At 36.7% G+C, this 27,731-nt stretch overlaps 2 protein-coding genes across 2 annotated transcripts in view; both read left to right on the plus strand.

Annotated features, from left to right (window-relative positions):
• Positions 1-10,218, plus strand: part of LOC131434069 (uncharacterized) — an 89,647-nt gene extending 79,429 nt beyond the window's left edge. The window contains exons 6-8 of the mRNA XM_058600719.1: positions 9,455-9,481; positions 9,570-9,763; positions 9,821-10,218. Coding sequence (XP_058456702.1) covers positions 9,455-9,481; positions 9,570-9,763; positions 9,821-10,066 — 467 coding nt within the window. The 3' untranslated portion in view covers positions 10,067-10,218. The remainder of the gene's footprint in view (positions 1-9,454; positions 9,482-9,569; positions 9,764-9,820) is intronic.
• A 9,661-nt stretch (positions 10,219-19,879) lies between these two features.
• Positions 19,880-21,690, plus strand: LOC131438356 (kelch domain-containing protein 4). Its single transcript, XM_058608351.1, has 3 exons — positions 19,880-20,102; positions 20,168-21,392; positions 21,502-21,690. The coding sequence occupies exons 1-3, from the start codon at positions 19,989-19,991 to the stop codon at positions 21,666-21,668; spliced, it is 1,506 nt and encodes a 501-aa protein (XP_058464334.1). The 5' UTR covers positions 19,880-19,988; the 3' UTR covers positions 21,669-21,690.
• The last annotated feature ends 6,041 nt before the right edge of the window (positions 21,691-27,731 follow it).

The following is a 27,731-nucleotide window of genomic DNA, read 5'->3' on the forward strand; positions in this document are numbered from 1 at the left end:
TCACAGACTAACAGACAGGACACTCAAATTAGATTCTTCAATCATTTTAACGGTCATTTCGAATATTCCTTTATTTGGGACAGTACTCACATGTGTCATGATGGCGCCACGTTACCCTATCAAAAACATCATATCTGTCATCTAGACTGTGTTTATTTTTTTCATTTATCAACAGAGTTGCCATTCATACAGAATTACATGTAATGTATTGATTTGTATACGTCCATGCGAATTTCATGCAGGATACAGATTTAATACATATTGCCAAAACTATATACATAATTGTGCCTACTTCTCATCCTCCAACGCAATACAAAATCGAACCCGTTTGGTTACAATATTTACTTGCTTCTTGTCTGCCGCCACTTAATTTCGGGTGAAAATTACCAACACAATAAAAAATAATCTAGATGAGCAACGTTGAGAAAAATAAATGGTTACCTTCTAACATCGCGATAAAGTTAAATATATTATCAACGTAATCCAATAATTTATTGTGACTATTCATTTTCAAATATTTTGATGAAATCAGGCATCCCTGCAAGCAGCTGATCGGTGTTGACAAACGAGGGGAAACCAACTAGTAAAAAAACTTTTATATAACACAAGGGGTGTACAGATAGTAAATAGTTCGCGCAGTACAATATAGGTGGAACTAGTGCATCACGAAAAATTATTTTTATAAGAATTTACTCATACTGTCATGTCTGTTAGTCTGTGACTGTATCTCCACGAGCATCACGGGTTAGGAGATTTGTTAGTAGGGAGGGAAAGAGATCCATATATGTTTTGGTTAACAATATGATCTCAACAAAACCTGATTTTCGATACTCAGAACAAATATAATAAGTAAGAAACATATAAAATATCTCCAAGGAACGATCTCACCAGTATTCATTTTCTCCTGCTCGCTCTGCTGTCAGTAACGCGGGATGATGCACAACCACTGAAAGAATAAAATAAAAACACTCGCTAATGGGTCCGCTGCAAACCAACCCTAGACCTTCAGTCTGAATGACACGATCGACTTGTAAACTTTCACACATTCCAAAGAAATCCGACAACACCGACAATGACATGCAGACGGCGCTTCGATCGGTTGACAGGTAAACATCGTTGAATTTTGGGGCGGCAAATGCACAGTTTTCGCCGCTTTAACATCTTTATTTTCCCGGATCAATATTATTCAATAAATAGCACTCTCACTACTAAACACACACCTGCACTGTCACTCAAAATACCTATTTCAACTAAATTTTTAACTATACGTATCAAACAACACATTGAAATTATACTTTTTTAAGAGCAGTACCAGGACACCGCATCGCACTCCCAGTGATGCCAACTTTCCTCCTTTGTCCCTGGGAGCATATTCTACAACCCAAAAATTCTTGAACTAGAAAATTTTACTTTTGACGAAAATATCGACACTTTCGCATTCACCGACTACTGAGGCTCAACTGACTGAACGGCATGTCAAATGAATATAAACCAATTGTAGCTAATGCTCGGGCCCTCGTATAGAGGGTTTAGTCCATAGGATGTTTAAACATTTAGTGTTCGAATTATTGCGAGTGGCCGTTTTCGCCCCGATCTTCCTTGTAGTATAAATTTTTAAAGTTCGACTTTGTAACTGTACAATTCTCAGATAAAATACTACATGTAATGAAAAGTCCAGGGCCTCTCACAGAAAAGATGTGAATAGTTTCGAACCGTGTATATTTTTGTTGAGAACAAGCCTCTAGAAGTATGTTTGTATGTATGTGTGAATCGTGGCATCAGTTCAAGGCATTAACAGTGAATCCAGGTAGACTTTCAGTAGATCCGAATTCGATAGATAGATAGTTTTCATATTACTGCTGTTTTTTGAGGACCCGGAGAAGTAATATAATAAAATACAATGCAATACAGTGATGGCCCAGCACACGTTCACCACACGAGCCAGTTCTCATACAGTCCGTGTGCTGTGTTTTTTCAAACAAGACTCATGAGTGTGTGCTAGCAAGAAAAGAGAGCCGAATCGATAGAGCTCGTGGCTCGTCCAAATACGAAACACGCGAGCTAGCAGAAAACACGCACACGAAGTCTGAAGCACACGCTCGTGTGCCGTGTTGCTACTAGATCAAGAGTCGTGTGCTTCGGAGAACTAGCTCGCAATTCAACTGGTGTGTTGGCTCATGAGCTGGATTATGTTCTAACTCGTGAGCTGACTCATGTGCTGGCTCATGTGTTGACTTGAGTGTGCGTTCTCTTCTTTTTATTCAATAATATAATATAATTTTTAGGCACACAATGTCCTCTCTTGTCTTGTCTCTTGTCAGTAGGTGGACTACACAAATCAATACTGTTATCAATCCAAATGATTAGTGGCTTTCACATGAGGTGATATTATGGGCAACACTCGACATTTCAACTATGCTATTGATAATGAATAATCGTGTGCATTCAAATGGAAATGACGTATTGACGAAGGATTTACAATACTGAATACTGACTTTTCATCAATAATGTCGGTTTATAAGTTGATAAGACTTTTCTTGTTTAGATGAGGACACTATTAAATCAATTCAGAGGACGAAGTATGAATTGTCAAGTTATTTTCACTTTTATATAATAAATACTCTATTGTTCTAAATAATCTTCTATGGGTGGGAGTGTGTTGGGTGTTTTGAGTAAAATAAATGGTACTATTTTCATTCAATGATAAAATTATAATGACAATAATTGCGATTGTGAAAAGAATACTCTATGCCAATTAATTGATATATTGAAGCGGTATTGACTATAATAGCCCTTACATGAGGCAATATTATAGCAAAGACTTCATATTAACAAGATATCAAACTCCAACATTCCTCGAACAAATCATTAGCAACATCCTTTTTTGCTAGCAAATGCGCCCTCAGGCGAGTTCTCATCGAATCTCGTAAATAGAAGTAGGGAAGAGAAATGTCAAATTCGTGCGCGCCAGAATAGCAGCACTGCGCACCCATACAATTGACATGATATGTTGAATGTGATGCCGTGCGATGGCGTTGCTGAACTTAAGATTGATTTCACTCCAAACTGACAGGGTCTGATAGTCAATATTCAGTATTGTGAATCCTTCGTCAATATGTCATTCCCATTTGAATGCACACGATTATTCATCATCAATAACACATGGATCAATAAGTCCCGAGACTAACAATGGAAACAACATTTTTTTTGCAAAACTTTTTTTTATTCATCAACATAATCACCTTTTAGGGTGATACAATGGTTCCAACGTTTTTTCCAATTTTTCAATACCATGTTTATAAAAAAAATTATCTTTCGCTTCAAAATAAGCTTCAGTTTCAGCGATGACCTCCTCATTTGAGCCAAATCTTTTTCCCTGGAGCATTTTTTTAAGATCAGCAAAGAGCCAGTAGTCACTGGGGGCTAAATCTGGCGAGTATGGGGGGTGGGGAAGCAGATCAAAGCCCAATTCGTTCAATTTCGCCATTGTTTTCATCGACTTGTGGCAGAGTGCATTTTGTTCCATCGAAAGCAATCGCGGCACCCACTTGGAAAAAACCTTTTTCATGCTCAATTTTTCATCAAGGATAGTAAATACACTTCCATACGATATCTCTGTCATCTCAGCAATCTCACGGAGCTTCACTTTACGATCTTTCATTATAATTTTTGTCACTTCACTCACATTTTCCGGTGTAACGGCTTCCACAGGTCTACCCGAGCGTTCCGCGTCATTTGTGTCGGTACGACCACGTTTAAACTCGGCGAACCACCGACAAATCGTTGCTTTTGATGGACAAGAGTCCGGATAACATTGTTTCGCTTGCACGGTGTTTTTACCCATTAAAAAACAATGTTTTATCAAAACACGAAACTCGGTTTTTTCCATTTTTTAAACAAACTACAAAACGACCTTACTCCAACCTCGACAACTCAGCTGTTTCTGGTCGGATCGACTTAAAATTTTGACCCGTTTCAAGTAAAGGTTAGTACTCTAGAAAGACGTGGTTACTGGTTTACTACGAGCGCCATCTCTGCTTTAGTCTCGGGACTTATTGATCCATGTGTTAACATAGTCAAAATGTCGAGTATTGCCAATAATATCACCTCATGTGAAAGCCACTAATCATTTGGATTAACAATACAGTCACGAGCTCCATCGATTCGGCTCTCTTTTCTTGCTAGCACACACTAATGGGTCTGGTTTAAAAAATCACAGCACATGAGCTTCATAGGCACACGCATCAGGTATAGAGCAGCTCGTGTGCTGAGCTCGGACATCACTGATGCAATATAATTAAAGCAATCAGAATGATATGTTGCGATATACTATGATAAATAGTGCTATGTATAATGGGCTTAAATTTGTAAATCATTTCGCACCCTCTCATTCTGCCACTAACGCATAAGGTGATAGCACGCAGCCGATGCCGTTCTATTGACCAAATGTCATCATAGACACATAGGGAAGGCATAAGATAGGAACTTGTGAGGACTTAGCTATCTCAGTGCCTCCGTTAATAAACTTATTTCATCTAATAAATAAAACCTTCGAATGATTTCAAAATGTGCCCAGTGTGAATCAACTGATTTGCATAGGACTAATTTCTGTTTTAATATATAAGAACAGTGAATCAAGAATGAACGAGCTAGGCGACGAATAAAGAATTACGTTTGGAAGTTTTGCACATGGAACATCAAATCGCTTGGCTTTCCATGATGCGATCGATTACTGCACAATGACATGAAATCCAGCGCTGCTTTTACGTATTAATGGGCTCGGGGGTTTATTGTGTGCTCTTAACTAACTGAATGACCTTTTGTGTTCTAACGGTTCTGTCAAGGGTACCCTAAGACCTTGGGCCCGGGGACATGTGCCCCCCCTATCCCTCTGTAAAAACGGCCCTGATGCAAACTGTCAAATTCAATATCGTAGCACTGCAGAAACTCTGTTGAACGGGACAAAATGTGTGGAAAGCGGGTCTCGAGTGGCTTCCATCTACCAGAGCTAGTGTATTAGGAAATGACCAGCGCGTGATCGAATAGCAACCAATCAGCGACAGGATGTGTGTATTGAATATTAAAGATAGTCTCTTTAATTTTAACATCATCAACGTACACTCACACGAGACGAGACTCGATGAACCTACGACCAACGGCAAGATGTGAAACTCATCATCGGCGACATGGAAACAAAGATAGATCGAAAGGTAAAGTACAAAGTTTGTTATAAAAGTATCGCGAATTTTAAATTTTCGCGGGCTACGTATGTTCGATTTTTGATCTTTTGGTGGGTGAACGTGAGCAATTTTGGTGCGAATTTCACAGCGACCGGTTTTTATGGCCAAACTATCGGTAATAATCACCATGGGATATATATAGGTCCTCAAGAAATTCTCTGACGGTGATTCCATGATTGACCAATACTAGTTTCTTCAATTCATCAATGTTTTCATTTGTTCTTGTCGTTCTCGGGTGTCTTCGTCGCTCACATCTTTTCGGCCCTTTGATAACATTTTGTACTACCGATAAACGTAGCCATCGTCCGTTCTTCACACAAAACGACGACCATGATGATTAAAACCGTGTCTAAATAAATTTTATAAAAATAAAACACAACATTTAGAACAAATTCTTCGATCCATTTTAGGAATAAACGAAAATCGAAGACATGCTAAGAAAGAAACTGACAAAATGGATGGAATTGACAACATAAATGAAAGTTATGAGTACAAACCTCGAGCTGGAAAGTCTAGTCTCCAACAGCATCGGCCAAAGTTGCGTGCCTTCCGCGGAATGATAAAGAAGCAATAGAACAGCTGTACCTCGGGAATGATACTAGGAACTTTTATAAGAATCCGTTCCCATAGAGGCCACATAACATAGGCTGATATATGTAAAGAAGACAGTGGTGACCCGATCAGCTAGCCTTAACAAATGTATAACAAAAAGCTGTTTTCGTAGCAAATGATATCGTTAGTAGTTAAAATATCAAAATTTTCTAACAAGTACCAAAACGAGAAAAAGTTCAGATACGACATGTTGATCGGGAACTTTCCCACTAACGAATGTGAGGTGATCGACACTTAGTAGTAATTTTCAAGAATTTTGCAGAATCATTGGAAGGGACTCTACCTGCAGTTTCTGTATGACTAAAATCCGAGAGAATTATTCAAAAGTAAGGAAGTTGGACAACAAAGAAAGGGTTTTATACATCGAATTGTTACTGGGGATGAAAAATGAATATTCTATGACAACCCCAAAACGAAAACCTCCCTTTCTCTTGTCATTGAAATATTCTCCTTAAAATATTTATAAGATTTCATCCTCGACCATTAGTATTGTGAGCTTATCAAATAACTTAAAAATAGCCTCCAATCTATCCTAAGTCTTTCGAAGTCGATTCTTTTGTCTCCGAGAAATTTTGTTGCATTGAAAAACACTGGGATTTGTCGGGTACGTCAAAGGATGACTTTTATCGTATCAAATAACGCTCTCTACCAACTCTTCACACGATTCAATCAGTGCCATCAAAGAGAGACGGAAATCATCGCAGCAACAAAAAACCGGCATGGTTCATTTAACGCAGAATGAACACTAGTGCGAGAGCGAATTTCTCTCGATGACCGATGACGATGAGTTAGCACGCTGCTGTGGGGATTTTCTCTGAAGCAACAAACAGACGCTTATTCTCGTTTCGCGATCCGATTCTATATGGGCAGTTGATAGTTGCGATAGAATCATTTTACTTTTGCTGCTTTTTTTACTATGTGCATATAACCTTTGTATAAGTTGTGTCTATGAAAATGTATGTGAATGCTCCACACAAGGGTTTTGAAATATTGCAACTTAGTATGAGAATCAATACTTTGATATAATTGTCAATTTGCGATTCTCTCTTGGTAAATTCCACACAGCACCGATCATTACCAGACTGTATTTTTTATAGGCCGTGAAATACTCAGAGTATGAAGTAGAGCGAAGGAGTGTAGAAAAATTCTCTCACGGTTCATGCATTGAGAGACACGAGTTCTTGTAGCATATTCAACCGGATTGAAAATGTTGTATACAATGTAGAGAAATATCGAACAACTTCTGTCAAATTTTCGGCAATCACCAACACTGGTTACGTCACATATAACATTGTATCTCTCGAAACAAAAATGTTCTCCATTACCCTTACAAATTTGATTGACATTTTAAGCCTTCAAATAAGCCTATTCTAATTAAAATTGGTTGAGTCATCATCGAGAAAATTCAGCCGATGAAAAATGGGCGGTTATTCGTTTACGTCACTTATACCATTATTTGTTCGGAACCAGCAGTGACAGTCATTTTATCTTCGAACTTGGTCTATAATTTAGTAGTACCTTCAAATGAGCCTAGACTTGTTAAAATCGACTAAGCCAACTGTGAGATAATTGAACGGCAAAAACAACGTGTGATGAAAATAATCCTCATTTTTTCGATTATTTTTCAGAACTATCATTCAACAAAATAATCTCAAACATTTAGCATAAAACAAAGCATCATTCGAACAACATTTTGTATTTTTTTCGTGGAAAAATATTGAGCAATACGACGGTAAAAAGGTATTCATGAGAACGCTTCTTGAAAATCATGATTTGCGGTGTCCACTGTATCTCAGCGCAGACTAATCAGAAGTTAACAAATCTAAGCAGCATAGTTAAAGTAAAATTATTACTTATTTTTCTTAGTTTGATTAGTTATAATTTGATACAGATCCATGCAAAAGTTTGAAAGAAGAGAAATATTCGGGTATTTTCTAATGAATTAGAGAGAATTTCGAACATTTTAAAGTTTACATTTGATCTAGTGATTATCATAATTAATAATTAGTGTTGTGTTGTGCGGTGCCGTGCTCGATGAAAAACATTCAAGCTGGTTCGGTCGGACACTCTGACGACGTCGCATAACCCGAGCATCGTATATACTCCATTTGAATATTTGGGTTTCACGTCACGACCGAAATCTTCTCATTATTATTGTAATACAAACAACCTGACTCTGTGCCGAGTCCGAGTCTTCTATTTTCATACAGAATGAAATTTTGGACGTTTCGATTCGACGAAGATATAGTATCGGGATGAGAATTACATTAAAAAACTGTTTGAAAATTATCAATTTTGCATCTTCCCAATCCCCATTGCTCGCCTGATTTAGCTCCCTCGCATTATCATCTGTTCCCAAACCTTGAAATATTCGAATAACACCAAGACCTAGCAATGTTAGTCTTAATTTGTATTTAGCTTGTATCCGACGACATAATTTCAATTGCCCATATATACAATTAGGTGTCACTTGCTACCTTGTGCGAGAGCTCGGTATCTACTCACCTTCTACCAATGTTGTATTCAAGTTTTTATTGAATACAAGTATGATTATAGTGATAGGAGTTGCATGCTAACGTGTAATGTGCTATAATACCTAAAATATCACGAGTGACAATAGGATCTTCAAACGGGAAGCCTTGGTACGGGACGTGATACGCTCTTCCACGAATCAGGCTATAAATCGATAGGCTTAGGAAGCGTCTCCTAGGAAAGTTATTGATCCTATTGCTCTCGAACGAAACACCTTCACTTGATGAATGTTGAAGAAATTATGCTTCTCAGTGTAGAACTGATCGGTGGTTTCTAGCAATAATTAATTTTACGTCATAATTGATCATTTACTAATTGATGGTCGGGTATGCAATATCTTGAAATAAAATAAATCGTCACCCGAGCCTGATAAACTTTTTTTTCTGAACGGGTACGGGTTGGGTTTCGGGTGCAAACTCGACCATCTCTGCTTATTAACACGGTTTTTGGTATTCAAGGAACTATTTTCATGTGTGAGGGCTTCCAGTTTCTTCCAACTCTTCTCAAATTGAAATGTCAATTACAACTTTAACTTACTTAGCACATTTGAACGGGTTCAATTGAACTTATGACTTTTCGATACTAACTTTTCTTCATGACTTGGAGTCTTTCTTCTAAAAATGAGCTATGCAGTGGTGACTAAACACATTGAAACGCCGGTATCGTGGGTACAACGATTTAAAGAGTCAAAAACCATCGATGAACTAAATCGTTGTTAGTTGGAAAAATGAAGACCATTGTATGACATTATTGTTTTCTCATTGTCGTTTGAAATTTAAATTTATGATATTGGATCTATGAGTTGAGCAACATCTAATTTTGTCATACGATTCCACCAAAAAGTAATACAATGCATGCGCTAAAATTTTGTACAGTTTTTGCATGACTACATTTATTAAAAAAAACACTATTTAAAGTACATTATATTTGCTGTTAACTAACATCAAACAATAATAACAATAACTAGATGATTTTTTATTTAATATATTACAATCGATTTTTGAATAACAAAATTTTCTCTATCGAGATAAAATAATATTCACGTTTCTTTTCCCACTACCACAAAACAGAAATCAAAGCCAGGAAAAAGCATACAGGTAATATTCAGTGCACTATGCGTATAAAATTGATTTCGGTCTCAATTGAACTGCATACACCGTCTTCTCTCTAATCAAATCTATCTAGAAAAAGACTCGGGATTCCTGCGGATTGGCTCGCTGAACGTTCGAGTGAAGAAAACGACCGAAGCCTTCAGCAACTTTTTGGGAGTTGGGAACAACACGACTCGTCTCCCGCAGAACCTGAGGACTAGTGCACCGCCAACTTCTGCTTATTTTGAGAAGCTCCACAAGAGCTGGGGATCCGCTGACAATATACCGGTTCGTACAACACATTCTCTTTATCGTTTAAATTTATATTAACTATAATTCTTCCAGCATGAAGATGAAACTATGCCTCCACCCCAGTACGGTTCCGTGAAGAAGCGGCGACCAAAGCGAGATACAGAGTACGATTCCGCGAATGATCACTTCAGTCAGAGTGTACCGACGACACCAAGTCAGTCACGTGCACCCATTGGTATACTGTCAGAGAATCCCGACACTGAATCGGAAAATCCTGGTGACTCTGACTCGGACACGGCCTGCGGATTCGATTCCAACTGGAGGCCAACTTATATCTGACACACTGCTTATGATAGATATAACACACCTAACACTTGAACGATAGATTTCACGAAACTTGAAATGCTTTGGATGTAAATACTTTTTAAAAAACATGTGTGAATAAATCGCTTTTTAATTATACTTAACAATAAAAGAAATTTTTACGTGTACATTTCACTAGAATTTATTTGAATTAGTTCGAACATTTTTAGAAGAGATTTTTTCATCGTTAATTGTAAAAGAATCTAGGAGACAAACATTTCGCAAATTGAATTAAGTACTTTTCGCTAACACTTATGAACTGGTATACTTTTTTCATTCAATGCCATTTCGTTTGTACAAACAGAACCTTAAACTTTATCTTTGAATGTCTTGAGAAACTTCAAAGGGTTAGAGGTAGGTAAATAGAGATTTTGTGTCGATAAATCAACGGATGTAGTCCAGAAACAAACATCAAACCTTTTTAAACAGAATGAAAAATTATAGCAATTATCTCAACAAACGAGAGAAAATAGTAAGGCTTTGATCAGTAATTCACCATTCAATAAGTTCAATTTAGATCTAGAATTCAAATGGAGCGTTGTTTGTTTTTAAATTGTTTTAAATGACGTAATTATTCTGCCACACTCGAAACGTCTCTGAAGGTCAACTAATTAACTAAGTGATAACGTTTCAAAAGGTCAGTTCAAACTGAACCTGATCGAATGAACTATACAATGAAAAAAAGGCGGGAGAGTAATGTCAGAGTCATTACTGGATTACGTGAATACAAATAAAATATACTTTTTCCACACATCGATGATCGCACGATTGATTGTATGAATTTTGCAAACTTTTAATGTGTCACTTTCATAATTGTAACGGTGCAATTATAAGGCGGAATACATGAGCTTGAGCGACCACCCCTGGTTGCTACTCCGTTACTGATCGGGATTAGCTGAAATTGTACAGGGAGTTCCTAGATCATCCTAAATCATCCTTCAATGTACACCCCAGAATTCATTGATCAGTACCGGCGCCGGCCAGGCCCGAACGTAGATCGTCTAAGTAATGGGAAGGGATGTTAGTCCAACACTTGTTGTTACTAGAGGCCGTATATACTACTGCGCACTCCACAAGTGTCACGGGAGAAGGATAACAGATCGGCTGAAAAGTTCGTATCGTTTCTATGAGAGGGCGCCACTAGAATTAAATCCATACCATTTTCAGTTAGTACCAACCTTCAAAAGATACGTGTATAAATTTGACAGCTGTCTGATTATTAGTTTGTGAGATATTGCATTTTGAGTGAAGCTACTTTTGTTATTGTGAAAAAAATGGAAAAAAGGAATTTCGTGTGTTGATGAAACACTACTTTTTGATGAAAAAAAGTGCCGCCGATACCAAAAAATGGCTTGATGAGTGTTATCCAGACTCTGCACCGGGCGAAGCAACAATTCGTAAGTGGTTTGCAAAATTTCGTACTGGGCATATGAGCACCGAAGACGATGAACGCAGTGGACGTCCAAACGAGGCTGTTACCGATGAAAACGTGAAAAAAATCCACAAAATGATTTTCAATGACCGTAAAGTGAAGTTGATCGAGATAGCCGACACCCTAAAGATATCAAAGGAACGTGTTGGACATATTATTCACGAATATTTGGATATGAGAAAGCTTTGTGCAAAATGGGTGCCGCGTGAGCTCACAATCGATCAAAAACAACAACGAATTGATGATTCTGAGCAGTGTTTGGAGCTGTTATATCGAAATAAAACCGATTTTTTTTCATCGATATATAACAATGGACGAAACATGGCTCCATCACTTCACTCCGGAGTCCAATCGACAGTCAGCTGAGTGGACTGCACGCGATGAACCGAACCCAAAGCGTGGAAAGACTCAACAATCGGCCGGTAAGGCATTGGGTCTGTATTTTGGGATTCGCATGGTATAATTTTCATCGACTACCTTGAAAAGGGAAAAAGCATCAACAGTGACTATTATATAGCGTTATTAGAGCGTTTGAAGGACGAAATTTAAAAAAAAAACGGCCTCATTTGAAGAAGAAAAAAGTTTTGTTTCATCCAGACAATGCACAGTGTCACAAGTCGATGAAAACCATGCTGAAATTGAACGAATTGGACTTCGAATTGCTCCCTCATCCACCGTATTCTCCAGATTTGGCTCCCAGTGACTTTTTCCTGTTATCAGACCTCAAGAGAATGCTCGCTGGTAAACAATTTAGAAGCAATGAGGAGGTAATCGCTGAAACTGAGGCCTATTTTGAGACAAAGGACAAATCGTACTACAAAAATGGTATCGAAAAGTTGGAAGATCGCTATAATCGCTGTATCGCCTCTGATGGCAATTATGTTGAATAATAAAAACGAATTTTGGCAAAAAAAATGTGTGTTTCTATTAAACGATACGAACTTTTCAGCCGAACTGTTATTTGTTAGTAAAAATTTTAGTATTGGTATTATTCGCGCGCGACTCAGTATGTTCCGGTTTCAAGATGCTCGGATGCACCACTAAACTCACTGACTTCCCGAGTGAACGTTTTTTAACAATATTCTATATTGAAGTCCCGGGAAGTCTTGATTCACAGCTCTTATTCGAGGAAACTGAAGAAAAATTTGCAATACTATCGCGTAAAGAATAAAAACTTCCCTATTTTCTATGAATGAAATTTTGTGATACAAAATAAAGGAGTGAATAGGATTTAGACAAAAGAGTTGATTCATTGCATTGACATATTCTAAAGTGTTGTTATAAAATCAATTTAAATCTTCGATCAAAGGTCAACAGATTTCACGCGCGTCTTGATTATTTATTATTTCCGTTTTATTATTTTAATTATTTATTAAAATTGTTAATTGGTTATATTGGTTGATCTGGGCAGCTGGCTATCAAGAAAAATATTAATTTATTGTTTGAAATATTAGTATCAATTGTTTTTTTACTGTGTATTCAATATACCGATATATGCTATCTCTGTTATTAATTTTAGTAATATCAACGGATTTGCGCAATAGTTGATTTTTATCATTCAATTTATAATCCTGAAAGACAATCAATAAAAAATTCCGCATAAAACTTTTCTCCGAAGCTAGGTTTTGATTTTGCATTTTGGTTATAAATTGACGTAAGCACACTGCACTCAACCACTGCAAATATTCCGTATTTCTATGTGTCGGTCTCGCACGATACGCTTTGTGCGATGATTCGTTCAATTTACGCGGATGAAATTTTAGTACATGATTACTGAATTTCACCTCAATACTTCATACCAAACATTTATATTTGTGGTTATCTGAAAATTTTATCATAAATTACTAACCATATTTCCGATGATATGGAGATAAAATTACTTAATATTTTCTTGATATACTACCTTGATCACCCTTCCCGGAATCACCACAGTGTGACGCTATCAGTAACCCGATTTTTAGTTTTTTTTAGATTATCACATCTGTCATTGACATTCTACCAAATTTTCAGCTTGATACCTGGACATTTGTAAAACTTACGCTGTATTGAGTACATCTGCGATTGTGCGTGTCCTCTTTTTTGCACAATTTTCAAAATGGAATGGAATTTGCATCAACGAATTTGCATTAAATTTTTCGTTAAAAACGGTTTCAATGGTGCGACGACACTGCGAATGTTAGAAAAGTGTTTCGGCAACGACACTCCGAAGAAAGCAGACGTTTCAAAAGTGGCCGTGAGTCCGTGAATGATGATGAGAGAGGCGGTAGGCCATCGACATCGAAAACCGACGAAAACATCAAAAAATCAAAGAATTGATGATCGTATACCGCAAATTGACTATTAGAGGGATGGCAGAGAAGTTATGAGACGTTTGCGTGAAGCAATTCAGGTGGATCTTGCACCACGATAACGCACCGTCACACAATAGCATCGTTATTCGTGTACATTTGGCTAAAAACGAAGCGAATACTATTCAGCAACCACCGAATTCATTTGGTTTGGTTTCCTGCGACTTTTTCCTATTCGTTCGACTCAAGAAACCGCCCCGTGGAACGCGTTTCAGCACCCGAGATGAGATTATGGGAAAATCGTTGATGGCCATACCGAAAACTGAATATAAAAAATGTTTCCATGATTGGATCATGCGCTGGCATAAGTGTGTTGCATTCGATGGGGAATACTTTGAAGGGGACAATATCGATTTTGATTAAAAACTAAACTAAAAAAATCGTCTTCTATAAATATTTTGATGATGATCGAATCTTAGTTTGTGGAGAATCGGTTGAGCCATTTTCGAGAAAATTAACATTTTTCCTTAATTTTCAAATATCACTCTGTAACTCCGGAACAGGAAGTCGGACCCAAGTGAAATTCAATAGCAGTCTAAGTTTGTTAAAATCGGTTCAGCCATCTCTGAAAAAAGTGAGTGCATATTTTTGTCACATCCATACACACATACACTCTAATTGTGAAACACAGCGTTAGATACCCATATCCAATTAGCTAGCTATTACGAAAGAACGTTGGGTTCAGAACCGCTCATTGAAATGAGCCGTATTGCCCATCATTATTATACAACAACTAGAAGACACCAAATACATTGGCTTATAATCGCATATAGCGATATTGAATTGTTTTAATTATTTAAATCCCACGAGTTGCGAAGAACGAAATTTTCCACTGTACCACAGCTTCTCCTAGTACAATAAGGGCAAAGCCCAAGATATTCCGTTCACGACTTCATTAAGCTCCTTCCACCCATCTGACACTGGCATGTGAGCACCAGCCATTTGAAAGTATACCGATTACGTTGAGCCCCTCGCGTTTCGAGCCCCAAACACTGCGATGTTTTGATACTCATCGCGACTCTCAAATTGTAAAAATTATCTCCACTTGATGTCCCAAAACACTGTCTGCTGTATTTTAGGTAAACCGACAAGTTATTGGGAGAGAGTCGACAAAAAATTCACTAATTTTCGTGCACTAAACAAGGTAAACGCGTATAACAAATGTATTACTGTTTGTTTATTTACGTTGCAATCAGCTGATTTTGAAGTTTCGATTTTGATCTCTTCAAGATGGCGTCGTGACAGGGGGCCGGCTCCTTCAGTCATTCAGTCATCGTTACGGCTATCTAGGCTGCTTAGAAAGGGAAGTTGACATTGATGGTAAATTTGCATGTGTTCCCGAGAAGTTCAGCAGAGAATTTGTTGCAAGCGAACTTATTTTTGTTCCGGAAGTCAGGCTGCTTTAAAAACATTCAATTCGAGTCAGGCTGCTTTAAAAACATTACTATCTATTGACTGCACAACTCAAATCAAAAACCTCAGGGCAGGGTCGCCGAGAGAAAATGCGGGCACGGAGGGATTGCAATATTACGGATCCATAAGAATAAACCCTCCATGTATTTCTCACACCAAACTGCGACTCTCGCTTGAATTGTACCTTAAGTCCTATCAGCACTCGGCCGATGAGGCCCGCCATGAACGTTTTTTTTTGTCTTCGGCTTTGACTGAGCGTGCTGTGTTTGTGCATGTATTGGTATGACGAATCCGGAAAAAAATGTAGATCGGTCGCAACGATGCACAAATTTGGATTATCAAATATTTTTTCGTTAAGAAGAATAAGAAACACTTTTAAATCTTCGAATTTCCCGGCCTTCTGACAAAGTCTGGGCCCGGGCGAATCCCCGGCAGTGTCTGGCCTAGAAGTAGCTGCCGGGCTGCCGGACTTATAAAAATTATGCCGGGCCGCAGCACGACCGACGACTTTTGAAGACGCTTAACTATCAATCAGTATTCAATGGAAAACTTTAGATTATAAGTTGAAAAGAATAAAAAAAAACCTTTTTGAATCCACCTAGTGGTGTAATGATGCATTTCTCATATTATTTATATTTTTAGAAACATCACTAAAAAATGCAGTCAGGATCTTTTCTTTCAAACTTGAATAAAATAAGAAACTTTCTTTGGGTATAAACTACCATAACCATGGTTTGGATGAATGAAGCAGTGAAGATGAGTATACATGCTTCACGGCATATGATATTCATGAATATACCTGCTTTATGAATCATGTCGCTTTTGAGGAAGCGTGAGCCTTGTTGCTTTATTGAAGTGGCTGTCCATGCACGAGAATAGAAGAGAGCGAACAATATTCACCCCTACTACTGTTTCTCTTTCTCTCGGTAAGAGAGAAGCTCTAGCCCCATAATTCACAGCAAGCAAATTAGCTTCACGGTGCAAGATCAGGGCTTGCATATTGAAGCAACGAATATGAACAAAAGGGTTTCACCATCCGTGCTATTCACACACATTCGTATGTCAGGTAGAATTCACAGCGAAACCCAAGCCAGGAGAGCTGCTTCGTTCGTTCATTAGTTCATGAATATGCCCGCTTGCTGAGACCTATGCTTCATGAGGTTAGCATTTGATGAATGGTTCTCATATTGTAGATGCCTATGAGGAAACTAGTTTCATAACTTTTAGTTCCGATGAATATTAATTTAAAGAACATTGCTTTTAGTGTTTCTAGGATATGTACACAGTGTAAACTGCCAAGAAACAAATGGATCGTTTTGAAATGGGCTCAAATGCAAAATTTCTGCTATAAAATGTTTAAAGTCTGTTTGAAATGTGATCAAATTTGGTCTTGGAATGCGAACATTATGTTAAAAATGATTTCTGTAAACCTACTTTTTAAAAATAAACCGTAAACATTGCCTATATGACGTTGCTTCGCGTCTTGTAGCACACCGTGAGGCATGGTCTTCTTTCTCGTACAATACTAACGAGAGTGAACCCTTCATTTCATTACATTGTCATGGATTGCTTAGTTCATGTGTTAACTGAGAATGAGAGCACAGACAATTTACTTGGCAAGGGGAATTGGTCTGCTCAGTAGCATATACTCTCACGCATCCAGTTTCTCTCTAATATAGGTCTCTCATTCAGCTATGTCAAGCAAAGTGTTCACAGCAGATATTTTTTGTTGCTTCGTTCGTTTGAGGATTCACAATACAAGCCCTGTGCAAGATAGTGATGAAGATTAAATATTCAGTTTTCGCTAGCAGACTGATGACTGGCTCTTAACTGTCGCGTGTTTCTTCAAGGTCCGAATTCACATTTGTTTATATAGAATTCAATTTGAGTGCACTGCCACCGCTAGAGCGTTTATTAAAATAAAGGTTTTGCTGTAATGGGGACATGTGTTTCTCACAGCTCTCACAGCTCATAGCAATACACAATGAAAATTCAATAAAAAAAAATGTTCAATGCGCAATACTGAATGAAAGATTTATTTTTTATCCTACTGGTTGATTAACAATCATGCACTATTTCGATTAAACCCAATTAAACGCTATCCAGCAGGAATTTGATTTATAGAAGTAACAAGAGTGCAGGAGCTAGTTTCTTACTAGCAGCTAGCAAACGAAGCGTTTGTTTGTTTGCAGTATTTTGTGAGATCACCAGATCGCCATTGCGAATTGCTTCGCTCCTGTTACTTCTATTTATAATATTCAAGTATAACTAAAAATTCTTACCCTCTACTAACTTGACACGAATAGAATAAGTGATATGCAACAGTTTTCGTGGCATGAAGTCATCATTAACAGCCGTTCGCGTTCGGTAGCTAGTCATCGGTCTGTTAGCGAAAACTGAATATATAATCTTCATCACTTACTAGCCCCGTGAAGATCATTAGCTTGCAATGAACTGTTTGTGAGAAGAACGACGTTCAGAACCACGAGAGAGCCAACTATATTCACGGCTTCTGTGCTTCATGAAGACTCTAATACCAGCACACTATACCATCTGTGCATATGTGGAATATATTTGCTTCCACTAACGTTTTGTTTGTGTGGTTCTGTTTGACTGGAAAGGCGTCCTCTTTGTAAGCGGTGGAATTGTTCGCTCACAATGCAATGGAAACTATATATTCATTCACCGGTGAATGAATATTCCAAACCCTGACCATAACCTTTCAATTCGTAAACAGTTATGTCAAGTAAATATAAATATAAACGTGGCAACCCTGCACGCTATATAAAATTAACGAGGCACGCTTTGTGCTAGGTAATGGTGTTCTCTTCTTCTGTACCAGTACGTACCGATGCGTACCGGTTTTGCATCATTTTGTATGACAGTTTAAAAATTTCGATACTCTTTGCCCTATAATAAAGGACGAAATTGCATAGTATCTTTTAAGACACTGAGAGCTTTAATTTGAATCATGATTTGTGAAAATCGGTTTAACCGTTGCTGAGAAATCGAAATGAGTTCCGTTTTTGGAGCTTTTCTTTACTATTACCGGTGCGTTCGGAAGCGGAAACTGGGGATTAGTAGTCCTAAAGTAGATTCATATATCTACTAACTAACAAGGTCTGTCAACTAGATGTATTTAACAGTAAGTTTGATAAAAATTTACTCTTATCGTACTGTAATACCGGAAGTCTGATCTGGATAATAGTATAATAATCTCTCTCTCTCTCTCTTTATGTATATATATGTATATGTATATATATATATATATATATATATATATATATATATATATATATATATATATATATATATATATATATATATATATATATATATATATATATATATATATATATATATATATATATATATATATATATATATATATATATATATATATATATATATATATATATATAAATATATATTATGCAATCACTGTGAAAACCGACTTTTGAACCGAGGCCCGGAGGGCCGAGTGTCATATACCATTCGACTCAGTTCGTCGAGTACGCAAAATGTCTGTGTGTGTATGTGTGTGTGTGTGTATGTGTGTATGTGTGTGTATGTGTGTGTATGTGCGTATGTGTGTATGTAACGTTTTTTTTGCACTAACTTTGCACTCGGAGATGGCTGAACCGATTTTCACAAACTTAGGTTCAAATGAAAGGTCTTGTGGTCCCATACAAAATTCCTGAATATTATTTGGATCCGACTTCCGGTTCGGGATTTATGGGGTAAAATGTGCAAAATAAGAAAATATGTGTTTTAATTTTTCTCATAGATGGCGCGACCGATTTTCACAAACTTAGATTCAAATGAAAGGTCCTGTGGTCCCATGCGTAATTCCTGAATTTCATGCGAATCTGACTTCCGGATCCGGAATTATGTGGTAAAATGTGCAAAAAATTGTGAAAATAAGTGCACTATTTTTTTCTCAGAGATGGCTGAACCGATTTTCACAAACTAGAACTGATTTTCTTTTTTTTTTTTTCAAATGAAATGTCTTGAGGTCCCATAGAAAATTCCTAAATATTATTTGGATCCGACTTCCGGTTCGGGAGTTATGGGGTAAAATGTGCAAAAAAAAAAGAAAATATGTGTTCATGTGATTTTCACAAACTTAGATTTAAATGAAAGGTCCTGTGGTCCCCGGATCCGGAAATATAGGGTAAAGTGTGTAAAAAATTGTATACCATCACTGAAAATGGGGAAATTTTAAATCGACCTCAAATCTTTTCCAATTGATAGTTTTTATCAGTAGACGGTCAAACAAACCGATTTCGGTTATTCTTCCAAGAATCGCAGAGAATTATTTTGAAGAATACCACAGTATTATATATGATAGTATGATTGATATGAGAAAGGCATCATTACACCACTAGGTGGATTAAAACAGGTTTTTTTTCTCAAAAACTGCATTCAATTTTAAAAATTATATCAGCATGTTTGAAACGTAAGCGTATTTCGGTATTCATACTACTAATGTTTGCTCAATTTGTGGCAATCTAGGCGTAAAACCATAGTACCATGAATGGATCTCCGGACGCAGCCAGTCATTTGACAGCGGGACCAGCACACGAATAGAAATTAACCGCTGTGCAGTGTCCCACATGCTTTTGTTTACATCCTAGTCGGATTCCATTGATTAGAAATTAAAGCTTTGGTTTTTATAAAAAATATCAAATAGCACTGGTGAAAAATGGGTAAAAAAGACAAAAACAAGAAAAAAGGTAAAGGGGCTGAAAAAACTGCTATGAAAACTGATAAAAAGCTTGCAAACAGACAAAAAAAACTGATCACGAAACTCGGCGAGGTGAGATTGAAAAAACAAATCAAATAAGCTGAATATATATATTATCTAAACATATTTGTAATCAGGACGACATCGAAACAATAGTGGCCAAATATGAGTCGAAAGAAACTAAATCGTCCAACTTGACAGAATCTGTGTGTTCTCCTCCTTCAGCGCGAGTTAATTTTTCCATCTGTGCTCATCCTGATAAAGAAGTATTCATCTATGGAGGCGAATTTTTCGATGGACAGAAAACAGTGGTATATGGCCAGTTCTTTTGCTACAATGTAATAAAAAATGAATGGAAAGAACTCAAGTCGTCAATCTGTCCTGCTCCAAGGAGCGGTCATCAAATGATATCTGTTAGCACGGATGGTGGCCAAATTTGGTTATTTGGCGGAGAATTTGCTTCTCCTTCACAGCTGCAATTCTACCATTTCAAGGACATGTGGGTGTATCGGATCGGCAAGAAGCAGTGGGAAAAAATTAACGCCGCAAATGGTCCGAGTGCCCGAAGTGGGCATCGGATGGTAATTACCAAAAAAACAATTTTTGTTTTTGGTGGTTTCCATGATAATAATAGTTCATACCGATATTTCAACGATTTATACGCATTCTCCCTGGAAAATTACACATGGAGTAAGGTTGATATTGTTGGTACAGGACCGGCACCGAGGTCAGGATGCTGCATGGTTGCCAACACCGATGGAAAAATTCTCATTTGGGGCGGTTATTCGAAATCATCAGTTAAGAAAGAAATTGATCGGGGTGTTACTCATGCTGATATGTTCTCACTAACAATTGATAAAAATGACTCCAAATCTTTCAAGTGGAGTAGTATAAAACCAGGTGGAAAAAAACCTCCACCTCGTAGCGGAATGAGTGTTGCTGTTGCCGCAAACGGGAAGATTTACACATTCGGTGGTGTCATGGATACCGAGGAGGATGAAGAAGACGTTTGTGGTCTGTTCAGTAATGAAGTTCATACTCTCGATCCGACGAAACACACTTGGAGAAAGCTGGACCTATCTGTTAAAAAAACTCAGAGAAAACAAGATATAGAAATGACGGAAGATAAACCTATCGATCATACAACTATCGTTTCTGAAGATGGTGTATTTACCATGTCTATAGGAGGTTCATCCAAATGCGTTTCTGACAGAAAAAATGATATAGAATTAATTGACCTGCCAGGACCTTCACCAAGAATGAACTCCGGAATAGTTGTATGTAAAGGAAATTTGTACATTTACGGTGGACTTTACGAAAGCGGAAGTCGACAGTACACATTGAGCGATTTCTATTCGTTAGGTAATATTAACATTACATTAATTTATTTGAGTAGATCAATTTTTATAAGGACAACTTATCCTGCATTCAAAATGAATATGAATAATTGATGCTCGTGATTACATTTCAGATCTACATAAACTCGATCGATGGAAAATATTGATTGCGAACAGCGTAACCGAATGGCTTGGTTCAGACAGTGAAGAGAGTTCATCCGACGATGATGATGACGAAAATTCGGATGACGACGACAGCGATTCAAGTGAGAAAGATAGTTCAGATATGGATACTGAATAATGACTGCTACTTCTAACATAAATCGTGTTTTATTCAATTCAATGAAAGTAAAATTTATTCATATACAACCGCACTCGTAATCATCTCAGCCCCATTTATTTCCATCTATCAAACGCTGTTTGTTTCTACCAATCTGTTAAAATTAGCCTCATTAATTGAAGAAATAGGTATAAACATCTATCCAGGTTGGCGGTTTAATGCATAGCGCGCTGGTCTTACAAACAAGTTGTCGAATGTTCAGCTTCAACCAGGAAGGATTCTTAGTATCAGTAATATCATAGCACTAGCCTAACCAGACAATTGCTACACACTAAGCTCCTTCGGTATTTTTTCATCTTTTGACGAGCTTACAACAGCCTAACATTCTCATTCTACTGATATATCAGCACAAATATACATTTGTTGACAGCAGTACCTTAAGGTACCGCTGTGATGAAATGTCTGACACCAAATTTCAATCACTGCAAGCAATATATTGTCGATACTCAACACGGTTTCATGCCTAACCGCTCAACAACCACAAACTTACTATCGTTTTTGTCTTATGTGATTGATGCAATGTCTAACGGTTTTCAAACGGACGTTATCTATACAGATCTTTCCTCCGCCTTTGATATAATCAACCACGACATCACGGTTGCTAAATTGGACAGACTTGGATTCAGTTCGAACATTCTTCGTTGGTTACAGTCATATCTTAGGAATCGTCGTTTAGCAGTTAAAATTGACGATCATACTTCCGGGATCGTTCAACCGTGTTTCATCTGGGTATGATTTTAATGTGTCACGAAGCAGAATACGTACAAATTTTCTGAATATTATTAGGAATTATCATTAGGACTAAATTCTGTCTGTTGATTGTAAGTAAATAAATAAATAAATGATCTACGACTCCCCAAGTATCATGCATTTAGTTCAATATGCAATTTCAACTGGTTTATGATCAATCACGGGAAACTCACGGGCGGTCAAGCTAAGCTAAGCTCAACTCTACTTGTTTCTTCATTGTGAAAACATCGTTTTCGAATGGTTTGATATCCTCATAATAAACTTTCAAAAAATCACGTAGTGATATTGAACTGTGAACTGTTGAGTTAAAATTAATTATTAAGATTTAAATTGGGTGTTCAGCCGCAAGTGGTGACTTTTCAGCCCTATTATATATATATATATATATATATATATATATATATATATATATATATATATATATATATATATATATATATATATATATATATATATATATATATATATATATATATATATATATATATATATATATATATATATGATTTGGTTATTACCATAAGGACATTATTTGCTTCCGCAATTCTGAGATTTTTGTGTAGGGAAAATTCCAAACCTACTTGTATTGTGTAATGGGGAAAAGGAACTTATATACTAACTTACTAACTAATACAGAGAGCGAATCGATTCAATTGAAGATTGCATCGATTTTTGTCGGAATTTGCTTATAATATTATGTGACATTACATCTAATGGTTCTATATTTGTGAGTCTGTGTAACTCATTTGTACTAAACCAGGGAGGACGCTTCAAAATCATTTTCAGAATTTTATTCTGAATCCTTTGAAGCGTTTTCTTCCTGGTGGAACAACAACTTGACCAAATTGGTACTGCATAAAGCGTGGCTGGTCTGAAAATTTGTTTATAAATTAACAATTTGTTTTTTAGACAGAGCTTAGAATTTCTGTTTATACGAGGATATAAACATTTAATATATTTATTACACTTTGCCTGGATTCCTTCAATATGATCCTTGAAAGTGAGTTTTTTGTCATACGTTAAACCTAAGTATTTAGCTTGATCAGACCATGTCAATTCCAAGCCATTCAATTTGAGAATGTGATTATTGTTTGGTTTAAAAAAAGAAGCTCTTGGCTTATGAGGAGAGATAATTAATTGCGTTTTTGCTGTATTTGGTTTAATTTTCTATTTTTACAGATAATCACTGAAAATATTTAAACTTCTTTGTAGGCGACTGGAGATCACTCTTAGATTTCCACCTGTGGCTAACAGACTTGTGTCGTCACAGAATAGCGATTTCTGACAACCAACGGGTAGATTTGGAAAATCAGAAGTGAAAATATTATACAAGATTGGAGCTACGCTCGAACCCTGCGGCACACCGGCTAGTACGGGTAGCAATTCAGATTTACAATTCTGATAGCTAACCTGAAGAGTACGATCAGTTAAATAATTTTGAATCATTTTGATCAAATAAATAGGAAACTGGAAATCAGACATTTTTGCTATTAAACCTTTGTGCCAAACACTGTCGAATGCTTTTTCTGTCTAGAAGAGCAACTCCAGTTGATAACCCAGAAGATTTATTTGCTTTTATCATGTTCGTTACTCTGACAAGTTGATGAGTAGTTGAATGTTCATGACGAAATCCAAACTGTTCTGGTAAAAAAATTAAATTCTCATTTATATGAGACATCATTCTTAACAAGATAATTTTTTCAAAAAGTTTACTGATGGAAGAAAGTAAGCTAATTGGTCGATGTTTCTGCTGGATTTTCGTCAGGTTTCAGGATAGGAATTACTTTAGCGTTTTTCCATCGTTTTGGGAAGTAAGCTAATGAAAAACACTTGAAAATTTTAACCAGGAGTCTCAAGGCAACATCGGGAAGATTTTTAATAAGAATATTAAAAATTCCATCATTACCAGGAGCCTTCATGTTTTTGAGTTTCCTAATAATTGATTTAATTTCGTCAAAATTCGTCTCAATAATGTCATCGTGTGATAACACTTGGGTTGAAATATGCTCATATTTCAGTGAGACTTCATTTTCAATAGGACTCACAACGTTCAAATTAAAATAGTGTACACTCTCGAACTGTTGAGCAAGTTTTTGAGCTTTTTCGCCATTTGTAAGAAGTATTTGATTTCCTTCCCTGAGAGCAGGAATTGGTTTCTGAGGTTTCTTAAGAACCTTAGAAAGTTTCCAGAAAGGTTTAGAATATGGTTTAATTTGTTCAACTTCATTAGCGAAATTTTCATTTCGCAAAAGAGTAAATCTATGTTTAATTTCTTTTTGTAAATCCTTAACTATGTTTTTCATAGCAGGATCACGAGAACGTTGATATTGTCGTCGACGAACATTCTTCAACCGAATGAGCAGTTGTAGATTGTCATCGATGATAGGAGAATTTAATTTAGTTGGAGCTTTGGGAACTGAAAGATTTCTAGCTTCGATAATGTAATGATTCAAATTATCAATTGCTGTGTCGATGTCCGCAGAATTTTCTAAAATAGTTTCATGATCCACATGATTTTCAATGTGAGATCTGTAATCCAACCAGTTAGCTCTATGATAGTTGAATATAGAACTAATAGGATTAATTATAGCTTCGTTGGAAAGTCTGAATGTTACAGGAAGATGATCTGAGTCAAAGTCAGCATGTGTAATCGTTTCACTACAAATGTGACTTTGATCCGTTAGAACCAGATCAATTGTAGACGGGTTTTTCACGGAAGAGAAACAAGTCGGATTACTGGGATGAAGAACTGTGAAGTAACCAGCTGAGAGTTGATTATGAAGTATTTTACCATTACTGTTATTTTGCCTACAATTCCACTGGACATGCTTAGCATTTAAGTCCCCTATTACGAAAAAATTCGGTCGATATCTTGTGAGTTTTTGCATATCGCCTTTAAAGAAATTTAATTGTTCGCCGGTGCATTGGAATGGCAAATATGCTCCAGCGATGAAATAAATTCCATGAATGGTTTCAACTTCGATTCCCAAGCTTTCAATAACTTTAGTATTGAAAGAAGGTAAAATTCGATGTTTAATTTGCCGTTGGACAAAAATGGCAACTCCACCACCCATTCCAGTAAACCTGTCAAATCGATGAACCACATAATGTGGATTGCTTTTCAATTTGACATTTGGTTTAAGAAAAGTTTCTGTCACAATGGCAATATGGATTTTTGACTTCGAGAAAATTATAAAATTCATCTTCACTCGATTTCAAAGATCGAGCATTCCAATTTAAAATATTCAAATAATTATTTAACATCACTGTTAAATTTTAAATTCATTATAATATTATTTGCAAATTTCCATCCGATTTGAAATGCTTCAAAAAGTGATGAAGTCGAATTCATTTGGATGATCATTTGAAAAAGTTGATCTTGTAGGTAGATCATTTTATTTTCAGTTATATCGCCTAAATCGACTTCATTTAAAGAAGCGAATGGCATTGAAGGAATATTTGTAGGTAGACTGCCATTAGAAGAAGATGATTTGGCCGGTCTACTTATTAATAAATTGTTTTCGTTAGAAGATGAACTGCAAGGCGGTCCAGTGTTTTGATTATTTACATTAGAACAAATAGGCGGTAGATTTCTACCTAATATACCAGCATAACTGACATTAGAAGATGATGACGAGGTCGATCTACCTGTCAGTAAATTGTTTTCGTTAGAAGACGAATTGGCAGGCGTACCTGTTTTTTGTTTTAAATTTGAAGAAATAGGTGCCTTAGATAAATTAGGCGTGGCATTTGTAACGGTTTTTTTATTTTAAGGTATGTTCTGTAAATTTAAGGTCGTTGATTTGACTTGTTGTCTAATCGAACGAGCGTTTAAATCTTTTTCCCTGACAGAACATTTCAAATAATTGGATTTATGATTTCCATTGCAATTTGAACATGAAAATTTATCAGTGGTTTCATTCATTGGACAAACGTCTTTCGAATGCGATTTACCACAATTCAAACACCGTATATCCATATGACAATGACCGAAGCCTTGGCAACAACGACATTGCCTTAAGTTTGCAATACGATTATGCCGTTTATAATGTTCCCAATGAATTTTAATGTGGGAAATGAAACGTACTTTTTGTAAAGTTTTCAAATTGTTTACATCACTTCGATTGAAGTGTATTAGGTAAAGTTCATGGGAAATTCCAGAGCGTGGTTTAGAAGTACCATTCGCTCTTTTTTTTTTCATAAGTATTACTTGGGAAGGGGCAAAACCAAGCAATTCTTTTAGTTCATGTTTAATTTCATCAATACTTTGATCATTTGATAAGCCTTTCAAGACAGACTTGAAGGGTCTGTCTGATTTTATATCATATGAATAAAATTTATGAAGTTTCTCGGACAAATATCGAATAAGACGTTCGTAATCTTCCAATCCATCAACCAAGACTCGACATTCTCCTCTTCGTCCGATTTGAAATGAGACTTTTACTTCCGGGAGAAAAGTAGAAAGCTCAGTACGGAATGCTTTGAAGTCGGAGATCATCACAGTCACTGGTGGCATAGATTGTTGTTTCTTCCCGGAACGACAAACGTCCATTTTGGGAATTTTTAAAGAATTTTCTTCCATGTCGCTACAATCGGATTCAGGAAGAATCTCGTAAATACTGTTAGACGGCATAGGATCAACGGAAGGGAAATCCGTCCGTTGTCTTTTATTTTTACATTCAGATTCTATAAGATCGTGAATGTTATTAGAAAAATGTTGAATAACGGATTGTGATTTATTCCGTATTGAATTATTTTTAGCCTTAGGCTTGTTGCCTTTCCGGTTGGACGCAGGAATTTTTGAAATGGATGGAATTTTGAAGTTTGAATAATAGTTCTTTGAATAGCTAGCCTTAAAAAAGGCTGATTAATTTCTTAGTCACTCTAATATCAATCTTTGTAAAGCCTTGAGAAAGGCTGACTAATTGTTGATCTTTAAAAAGACTGTTAGTGATTCAGGTAGCCTTGAAAAAGACTGTAGCCTTGAATCAATGAAACTCTAGGTAGCCAGAAAAAAATTCCAGGAGCCAAGAGCTATATGCGTGCGGTGCGAACGACTGTTCAACACCGACTGAACGTAAAATGTTAATTATTTTTATTGCTTTTCATTTCACTTCACTTTGGCCCCGGTCAGCGGTTCAATGCATAGGGCGCTGGTCTTACAAGCCATACAAGCCTTGTCGTATGTTAGAGTCTCGACCTGGAAGGATTCTTAGTGTCATTAGGATCGTAGTACTAGCCATGCAATAACTCTGTACGCTAAACATCGGCAGC

Source organism: Malaya genurostris, chromosome 3 (assembly GCF_030247185.1).
Source record: "Malaya genurostris strain Urasoe2022 chromosome 3, Malgen_1.1, whole genome shotgun sequence".
NCBI classification, from domain to species: domain Eukaryota; kingdom Metazoa; phylum Arthropoda; class Insecta; order Diptera; family Culicidae; genus Malaya; species Malaya genurostris.

Excerpts from the sequence above, each read along its gene's own strand:
- LOC131438356 (XM_058608351.1), top strand. The coding sequence starts at position 19,989 with ATGGGTAAAAAAGACAAAAACAAGAAAAAAGGTAAAGGGGCTGAAAAA. Across the intron at positions 20,103-20,167 it reads TGATCACGAAACTCGGCGAG|GACGACATCGAAACAATAGT; the intron begins GTGAGATTGAAA and ends ATTTGTAATCAG. Across the intron at positions 21,393-21,501 it reads GAGCGATTTCTATTCGTTAG|ATCTACATAAACTCGATCGA; the intron begins GTAATATTAACA and ends ATTACATTTCAG.